This window comes from Myotis brandtii, unplaced genomic scaffold (genome assembly GCF_000412655.1).
Source record: "Myotis brandtii unplaced genomic scaffold, ASM41265v1 scaffold179, whole genome shotgun sequence".
Classification (NCBI taxonomy): Eukaryota; Metazoa; Chordata; class Mammalia; order Chiroptera; family Vespertilionidae; genus Myotis; species Myotis brandtii.
Window position 1 is genome coordinate 6,436,538 of NW_005356635.1, and position 10,094 is coordinate 6,446,631.

At 39.3% G+C, this 10,094-nt stretch overlaps 1 protein-coding gene across 3 annotated transcripts in view; it reads left to right on the forward strand.

Moving 5' to 3' along the window:
* LOC102242532 (ceruloplasmin-like) overlaps positions 1-10,094 on the forward strand; it is a 46,305-nt gene that overhangs the window by 29,311 nt on the left and 6,900 nt on the right. For all 3 annotated transcript variants that reach the window (XM_014537448.1, XM_005863479.2, XM_014537449.1), the window contains 2 exons: positions 630-831; positions 7,799-7,938. In XM_014537448.1, the coding sequence (XP_014392934.1) occupies positions 630-831; positions 7,799-7,938 (342 nt within the window). The remainder of the gene's footprint in view (positions 1-629; positions 832-7,798; positions 7,939-10,094) is intronic.

Below are 10,094 nucleotides of genomic sequence, written 5' to 3' on the forward strand. Positions count from 1 at the left end.
CACTTTATTATATAGGATTACATATTTTTTAAAACCCTCAACTCTGGAGTTTTAGTTTATTTGCATTTTTTAAAAAAAAGAGTTTTCTCTTTGAACTTTTAGTTATTTGGACCACTTTGTAGCTGGAACAAAAATCTACTCAGACATTCAACCCCAAAACAAAATTAATATAAACAAACTAAGGCTCCTGGCTGGAGGTGCTGTGGGAACAGAGGCATCACAGGAGAAAGGATCTGAGACCTTTAGAATCTCTGCCAACCAACTCCAATGCCAGGGAATTCTAATTAAAACCAAAGTTCTGTTCTTTAATTACATTTTCAAAAATAGAACTAAATCCATTGAGGAATGTGTCTAAAATCCCTTCCAGGAGTTTGTTGTTCTCTTTAAACTTCAACTCCAATCAATGAGATGACAATTTTTCTTTAATCAAAGATTTAGCATGTTTTGTTCCTTACTCTCAGACTTAGAATCCTAATAATTAAAAACTTAGGATCTGTAAAAGAAACAAACAAACAAAAAACCCTCAGGATCTGATCTCACTAAAACCAAAACTTGATTCCATTCTTTTTATTGATTGGGGGAAATTTTTAGTTGTGGGCCTGGTTAATAATCTTGCTTTGTTTCTTCAGGATCTTAACAGCGGGCTGGTAGGCCCTTTGATAGTATGTCGCAAAAATACCAAAGCCAACATAGTTCACCGTGTTCTCCACTTCATGATTTTTAATGAGAATGAATCCTGGTACTTGGAAGAAAATATCAACACCTATTCTCTAGAACCGAACCAAGTAGACCGGAATGATGATGCTTTTAACTTGAGCAACCAAATGCATGGTAATGTCCACTAACTGACACCCCAACTGTAGCCTACAGGGTGTTTTCCACAAAACAAACAGATGAGGTTCAAATTTGTCAAGCTCAGCACAGTTTAGAAAACATAGATACATACAGTTGGGTATATATCACATGACAAACTTTTCCCATAAATGGCCAGATAGTAAAGAATTTGGGCTGGAGGTGGCTGCAGGGACAGAGGCAACATTCCATCTCTGCCATAAGCTATCTTCCTCTCTGTTCTTATAGCACAAAAGCCCCCATAGACAAGAGGCAAACAAATAGAAGTGGCTGTGAGCCAACACAACTTTATTTATAAACACTGAAATTTATAGTTCATATAATTTTCACATGTCAGGAAATATTTGCCTTTTTAAATATTTTTTAACTATTTAAATATTTAAAAACCACTATTTGCTCATAGGCCATAGAAAAATGCAATGAATGGGCTGGATCTGGTCTCTGAGCTGTACACCACTATCTTAGTAGTGTGGCAAATTCTTAAGCCGTGCAGGCAACGGAAAACCAGGAATATCAGCTGCCACTTCTGGAGGGCCTTACTAAACACTTTTCCAAACATTTCACCTGGGTAAACATAGGGACAGTTGGGGTTTGAGGCAAACCGGAGAGCACCTGGCCCCACGCACTCCTCCCCACCACCATCACCAAATGACCTTCATAGGCAGAGCTTTTAAAATCCCCATGCTTGTCAATCAAAATTCTCTTATAGGTTGATTGTAAAAAGGCTCATTCTGTTTATGACTTTCCCCATCTAGAATCACAGCAATAAGACAATTATTCAACTAGAAAACACATAAACAATCTCAATCACAATCTTACTTAACCTAATCTTTAGGAAGCTCAAGAAGATGACTAGGTAAGGGAACCTTAACTAAGGCAAACCCAAATATGATCATTTCCAATGTCTTAGTTTTTCCCCCACAAGAAATATATGTAAACTTAAAATTAATTTAAGGACTACATCCATTCTAATTATCATCTTACTAGTCCCTAATGAGATACACAGACCCAGCTGGGCCATCTTCTATCCAGCTGTTCACAGTGTGGGGGCTGCAGATTGTGCATGACTACAATTCAAGGCTGACTTTGGGGAATGTTGCAACTGAAACAGAAACACGGGGCTGTCTTTTACATTCCTTATTTGAAGGTCAAAAAAGGTTTCATGAAGGGAGAAGACATTGAGTATTTAAGGATGCATAAGAATCTGTCTAGTAGAAAATGAGAGGAATGTGAGCTAAGTCACACAGCACCTGGAAAGAAAAAGCCAACAGAATTGTGGAAGACATTGAATACTTTGTTAAGAATGTAGACTTGATCTAAACCAGGGCTTCTCAAGCTTGCCTCTATTGACATTTTGGGCCAGTTAACTTTTTGTTGTGTGAGGCTGACCTGTGCATTGTAGGACGTTTAGCAGCATCCCTGGCCTCCATCTTATAGATGCCAGTAGCGCCTTCCCCCAAGTTGTGATGGGGAAGGCGCTAAAAATGTCTCTAAGGCTAAGCATTGCCAAAGGTCTCCTGGAGGACAAAGTTCTGTTGAGAACCATTGTGCTAAAGGCACCAGGGGCACTGAGCTAGGGAACAATAGGAATAAATGCATATTTCAGGAGCAGCTCTGGCAATTATCTAAGCACTTGTGCTGTAAGTGTGGTCCATGGATCAGCAGCAGCAATGTCACTTGAAAGTTCGTGAGAAATGCAGAACTTTAGGCTTCACAGACCTAGTACATCATAATCTGCAGTTTAAAAATGTTTATTGAATTTATTGGAGTGACATTGATTAATAGAATTATATAGGTTTCAGGTGTACAATCCTACAATACATCATCTGTATATTTTATTGTGTTCACCACCCCAAGTCAACCTCCTTTCATCACCATTCATCCCCCCTTTACTCTTTTCTACCACCCCCAACCCCCTTTCTGGCAATCATCATGCTATTTTCTGTGTTTTTGTTTTGCTTTGTTTGTTTGTGGTTCTGCTAGATCTGCATTTTAACAAGATTCCCAGAGCAGATGCACATTAAAGTTTGAGAAGCACTGGCCTAAAGCAATCTCTTTGTTTTTTCTATTACATCTCTCCACCAGCTAAAAGTGTTAGAACCCTGCCTACATTAATATATGTTTATAGATTATATCTTTCTAACACTGTATTAATGCATTTTATACATTTCAAAAAATGAACACAAAATAGAAAGTTGAAAGAGAACATTTTAATATTTTCTTCCTATTACCCTTTGAAAACCATACGTACATAGGGGATTAGAGAGGGAGAGAGACGAAGAGCTGGGACCTCAGGCAGATGGCATTTCAGTGATACCAGTGACAGATCATGGAAGTCTGACTTAGGGCAGTTAAATGAGAACACACACTCCTAATATTCTAAGAACCTCTTGTGATAATTTTAAATATACTTTAAATACATAGACATGTTAAACTATCCATCAATTTAAGTATCTTTAGTTATGAAATATTCTAATCCAACCCAATTGTGTTAAAGCAGCGGTTTTCAACCTGTGGGTCATGACCCCTTTGGGGGTTGAATGACCCTTTCACAGGGGTCGCCTAAATACATCCTGCATATCAGATATTTACATTACGATTCATAACAGTAGCAAAATTACAGTTATGAAGTAGCAACGAAAATAATTTTATGGTTGGGAGTCACCACAACATGAGGAACTGTATTAAAGTGTCGCGGCATTAGGAAGGTTGAGAACCACTGTGTTAAAATCAAGTCAATTCCTCATTTGCTCAAGCAAAAAAAAAAAAACCTCACTAGTATTAGACACAGCCATGAATGGATGTTTAGTCATGTTTAACTGAATCCTTAGGCTTGTTTCAAAATCCTCATGACCTCTGAAAACATCCATGATACTTTCTTTCTTTTTTAAAAATTTATTGGGGTGACATTCATTAACAAAACCATACAGGTTTCAAGTGTAAAACTCAACAAAACATCATCTGCATACTGTATCATGAGCCCATGGCCCAAAGTAAAGTATCTCTCTGTCTCCATTTATCCCTTCTTTGTCCCCTTACACCTCCCCCCAACCCTTTTCCCTCTGGCTATCACCATATTGTTGTCTCTGTCTATGTGTTTTATATAGGTAAATTTTTTTTAGTTAATCCCTTCATCTTTTTTGAACCTACTACCCCAACCCTCCTCCCCTCTGTCAGTCTGTTCTATGTATCTATGTTTCTGTTTCCATTTTGTTTGTTAAATTATTTTATTCATTAGATTCCACATATAAGTGAGATATATGATATTTGTCTTTCTCTGACTGGCTTATTTCACTTAGCATAATATTCTCCAGGTTCGTCCATGCTGTCTCAAAAGGTGAGATTTCCTTCTGTTTTATGGCTGAGTAGTATTCTATTGTGTAAATATATCACAGCTTTTTTATCCACTCATCTTTCAATGGGCACTTGGGCTATTTCCAAGTCTTAGCTATTATAAATAATGCTGCAATAAATATAGGGGTGTATATATTCTTTCAAGTTAGTGTTTCAAGTTTCTTCAGATATATTCCCAGAAGTGGAATCATTGGGTCAAAAGACAGTTCCATTTTTAATATTTGAGGAAATTCCATACTGTTTTCCACAGTGGTTGCACCAATCTGCATTCCCATCAACAGTGCACAAGGGTTCCCTTTTCTCTAGATCTTTGCTAGCACTTGTTGTTTTTTTATTTATTAATGATGGCCATTCTGAAAGGTGTGAGGTGGTATCTCATTGTGGTTTTAACTTGCATTTCTCTGAACAGTGATATTGAACATCTTTTCACATGGCTATTGTCCATCCGTATGTCCTCTTTGGAGAATTGGTTATTCAGATCCTTTGCTCACTTTTAATTGGATTATTTATTTTCTTGATGTTGAGTTGTATGAGTACTTTATATGTTTTGAATATTAACCCCTTTTCAGATGTATCATTGACAAACATGTTCTCCCATTCAATAGGTTGCCTTTTTCATTTTGTTAATGGTTTCTTTTGCTGTGCAAAAGATTTTTAGTTTGATGTAGTCTCATTTGTTTATTTTTTCCTTTGTTTCCCTTCCCCAAGGAGATATATCAGGAAAAGTATTGCTTGAGAGATGTCTGAAATTTTACTGCCTATGGTGTCTTCCAGGATTTTTATGATTTCACATCTTACATTTAAGTCTTTTATCCATTTTGAGTTTATTCATGTGTATGGTGTAAGTTGGTGATCTAGTTTCATTTTTGGCATGTATCTGTTCAATTTTCCCAATGCCATTTATTTTTTTAAATATGTTCTGACTGCCCTAGCCTGTTTGGCTCAGTGGCTAGAGCATGGGCCTGTGGACTAAAGGGTCCTGGGTTTGATTTCGGTCAAGGGCACATGCCCGGGTTACGGGCTCAAATCCCAGTAGGGGGCAGGTGATCAATGATTCGCTCTCATCATTGATGTTTCTATCTCTCTCCCTTCCTCTCTGAAAGCAATAAAAATATATTTCAAAAATAAATAAATAAAATAAAAATAAATATGTTCTTATTGATTTCAGAGAGAGGAAAGGAGAGGGAGAAAGAGGTAAAAACATCGATGATGAGAGAGAATCATCAATTGGCTACCTCCTTCATGCTCCTTACTGGAGATCAAGCTGAAACTTGGGCATATACCCTGACCAGGAATCATGGGTCAATGCTCAACCACTGAACCACACCGGCTAGGTCCAACAGCATTTGTTGAAAACATTGTCTTCCCCCCATTGTATGTTCTTGCCTCCTTTTTCAAATACTAATTGACCATAAAGGTGTAGATATATTACTGGGCTCTCTATTCTGTTCCGTTGATCTGCCTGTTCTTATGCCAGTACCATTCTGTTTTTTGTACTATGGCCTTGGACTATAGTTTGATATCAGGTAGTGTGATACCTCCAACTTTATTCTTCTTTCTCAAGATTGCTGGAGCTACTCAGGGTCTTTTGTGGTTCCATATAAATTTTTGGAATATTTGTTCTAGATCTGTAAGATATGCAATTGGTATTTTAATAGGAATTGCAATGAATCTATAGGTGGCTTTGGGTAGTATGGACATTTTAATGATGCTCATTCTTCCTATCTATGAATATGATATATGCTTCTGCTTATTTGTATAATCCTCAATTTCTTTATTTAGTAGCCTATAAATTTCCAAGTGCAGTCTTTTGCCTCCTTGGTTAAATTTATTCCTAGGTGCCTTGTTTTTATTATTGCAATAGTAAATGGGATTTTCTTAATTTCTCTTTCTGATAGTTCATTATTGGTACATAAAAATGCCATCAATTTCTGAATATTAATTTTGTATCTGGATATTTTCATTGCTACTTCATAACTGTAATTTTGCTACTGTTATGAATCGTAATGTAAATATCTGATATGCTATATGTGTTTTCCGATGGTCGCAACTCACAGGTTGAGAATCGCTGCTCTAGAGCCTTTTGAAGAAAGACTTAAAGTGGGCCCAAACTTGTCATACCCCACAGCCCCTTTCACTTGGTGCAAGCTCATTAGGGTGGGAAACTGGGTAGGGAGGACAGGGCAAGTGAATTCTCTACTTGGGGGCAGTGTATTCAGGCACTCAGTGGGGAGAATGTGGTCCCCTACTCCAGAGCCATACTACTCAGTCTCTGCTAGAGTTTCCAATTCTAGCTCCCCCAGGAGAACTATACCACCAGTTCAGATTGGATGTAGCCTGCTCTCCCCACTGCAGGAGCAAGCTCAGCAGGGCGGAGCCACTGGGACTTTGAAAAAGAGATCAAGAGAGTTTTTTGTTGAGGCTGATACCAGCAGAGCCTGTGGTAAGGGAGCGAGCTTTAAGACTCCCCTTGGCTGCGTAGCCATACCCACTCAAGCTGGACCAGAGTATCTGAGGGAAGTGTAATTCAAAGGTCCCGGCTCTGAGTGGTGTTCTCTGCCCCACCACAACCCTCCCTCAGATCTCAACTCAATGTCTGAGGCCACCAGAACTTGGGAAGATAGAACAAAACAGTTTCCCATTTGAAGTGATGCTGGCCAAGCCTGCAGGTGAAGGGGAAGACTGGCCCCCATTCCAAAGCCTCACAGCTCAATGTCTGTCTGAGTGCCAATAGTTTCTCCAAAGAAAGAACACAGCAAAGGTCCCTATTGGGTTCAGCCAACATTCCCTTCTGCCAGACTCAAGCTTGACAGGGTGGTGTCATCAGTATTTGAGGACCAAGTTAGTGGACTCCCCAGGCTGGTGCTGTAAGAATAGGAATGCCCAATCCTGGGAAGATGCTGCCTTAGGGTGATGTGGGATATTGACTCAGGATTGGGATCTCAGTAGCTGACTCTCAGAATTCTCTTCAAGGCCATGCCACCCAGGTCTACTCTTTATGATTTCCATATGCCTTGAGTTGCCTTTCCTCTACCAGAGCCCTGGGTGAGTGTCCTGGAACAAGCTCCTGTGTATTGTCCCTTTAGGAAAGCACCTGGGATTCTAGCAAACTCCCTCCTCTTCCCTTCAGACAGAGTCCCTCCTGGTTTTCACTACCAGATGCTATGCAGGCTCTACCTCCCAGCACTGGTGCTCTGTGTTGGAGGTTCTGGCATGGGACTGAGACCCCATGTTCCTCAGGGGTGTCTTTTGCAACCAAGATATCCCTCCAGCTTTTCAGCTGCCATACATGGGTGCAGGAGCCAGGTCTTTTCACATCTCCACCCTTCTTACAAGTCTCTATATAGCTTTTTCTATAAATCCTTGGATATAACACTCCAGTACAGCTGTCCTTCAGTTGGTCATTCAGGTTGATTGCACTATACTGGTAATTTAGCTGTAAATCTGGTTTGGCACTCAGAGGAGGTGAATGTAGTTCCACTTACTCTATAGCCGCATTGAAACTACCCCGTGACATTTTCTATAAGATGTTGTTTTTAAATACATTATTTCAAATCCTTTTTGAACATAATAAAACTATGTCTACCTACAGCAATTAATGGAAGACTATTTGGAAATAACCAAGGTCTCACATTTCACGTTGGGGATGAAGTGAATTTTTATCTGATTGGCATAGGGAGTGAATTCGACCTGCACACAGTTCACTTCCATGGCCACAGCTTTGACTATACGGTAAGAACCTTGGGAAGCTCCATTTAATTCCATGGCAAGGTAACAAACTATGTTCAATACATATAATGTATAATATATTAGATGCAAGTAAATAATTATGCATTTAGCTTTTTATATCTCATGGACATTTGATAAATGCTCGTGAATATATGAATTGCATTTCTCTAATATGAATTTACTCAATAAGTAAATAAGACATTGATAATCATCTTTAGTTGTACCATTGTGTGTGTGTGTGTGTGTGTGTGTGTGTGTGTGTGTGTGTGAATCCTTGCCTAAGGATATTTTTCTATTTATTTTTAGAGAGAGTGGAAGGGAGAGATAAAGAGAAAAACATCAATGTGAGAGAGACACAGTGATTGGTTGCTTCCCTCACATGCCCCAACCAAGGCTGAGGATCAAGCCTGCAACCAAGGTACATGCCCTTGACTGAAATCAAACCTGGGACCCTTCAGTCCACAGGCAGACACTCTATCCACTGAGCCAAACCAGCTAGGGCAGTTTTAACCTTTCTATTCCATCTTTTTTTTTTTTAATTTTTAAACGCTCAAACATAAAACATGAAAGAAAAATATCTTGAGTAGTCATATACATTTTGCCACATTTACTTTCTCCTTATATATTTTTTTCTGAACCTAATTGAAAGCAAATTACAAACATCATGACTCTTCATTCCTAAATACTAGAGTATGTGCACCCTAAGAATAAGGACAATCTCTGCCCCAACAACAATAACATTTCACACCCTAAAGAGAACAGTAATTCAATAATATAGTCTAACATGCAATCCATTCAAATATCCTTAGGTGTCCCCAAAATGCTCTTTATAATTGTTTTCTTTAACCCAAGATCTAATCATTTATACATAGCATTTGGTTGCCATTGTCATATCTTTCCTAAAAATCAAAATAGGCCTTCTGCCTTTTTTTCTTGATTTTTCCTGAAATTTCATTTTTGAGGGGTCCAGGCCAGTTGTTATGTAGAATATTCCATATTCTGCATTGATCTTATAGTTTCCTGATGATAGAATCCATGTTTAATATCATTGGCAAGGACACTCCATAGGTGATATTATGTACTTCTCATATATCACATCAAAAGGCTCTGCTGTCAACAGGTTCTAATATTGGTGAAGCTAAGTTTGATAACTTTATTAAGATAATGTGTACTATTCTCTCTATTTTAAAAGTATCATCTTCCTATTGTAATTAATAATCTATAGAGAAGAGATTTTTTTTAATGTATTTTATTCTCCTATAATTTTTCACCTTGTACTTTTTTAAAAAAGTTCCATTGATGATCCTTGCCCAAATCAAATTTTATAGTGGGGGTTACAAATAGTGGCTTTCTTCTTCTATCATTCCTTCAACATTTTTTATAAAACAAAAATTTGCTACTAGGTGTCAACTGGCTTTATTGTACCTTTTCATATGATTTTTACCATCTGTTTCTATTTTATGTATTCTTAGTCTCTTTATATCTTCTGTCTGAATTGCTTTCTTTCACCCTATCTGTCATACTTCTCCATAATTGTTTTTTTACTGACCACTTTTGACTGGCCATTTCTCTCATTTATATTAAGTATTTTCAATTTTATCCTTCCCTTTTTCCATTCCCAATTTAGGATTGTTTATTTACTTAAGAAGCATTTTCTTTATTTCCCATCCTAATCCCTTATATAAACACTAGAGGCCTAGTGCACGGGGGAGTGGGGGTCCCTCAGCCCGGCTTGCACCCTCTCCAACCCGGCCCCTCGGGGGATGTCAGACTGCCAGTTTAGGCCCAATCCCGCACCAGCAGTCAGACATCCCTCTCACAATTTGGGACTGCTGGCTCCTAACTGCTCACCTGCCTGCCTGCCTGAATACCCCTAACCACTCTGACTGCCAGCCTGATCGCCACCAACTGCTAGCCTGATCGCCCCAACTGCCCCCCCCCCGCTGGCCTGATAGCCCCCAAATGCCCCCCCTGCCAGCCTGATTGGGGTTGGGGAGCCAATTGGGGGGGTGGGTGGCCATGGGGAGGGGCTGTGGTCAGTGGGCCAGCTGGCCATGCCCCCAAATGGGGTGGAGGGTGCCAATAGGGACCAGTGTCTTGGGGGAGGAGCCATGGGTGGTTGGTTGGCCGGCCATCCCTGCCCCTGATGGGGGGGGGGC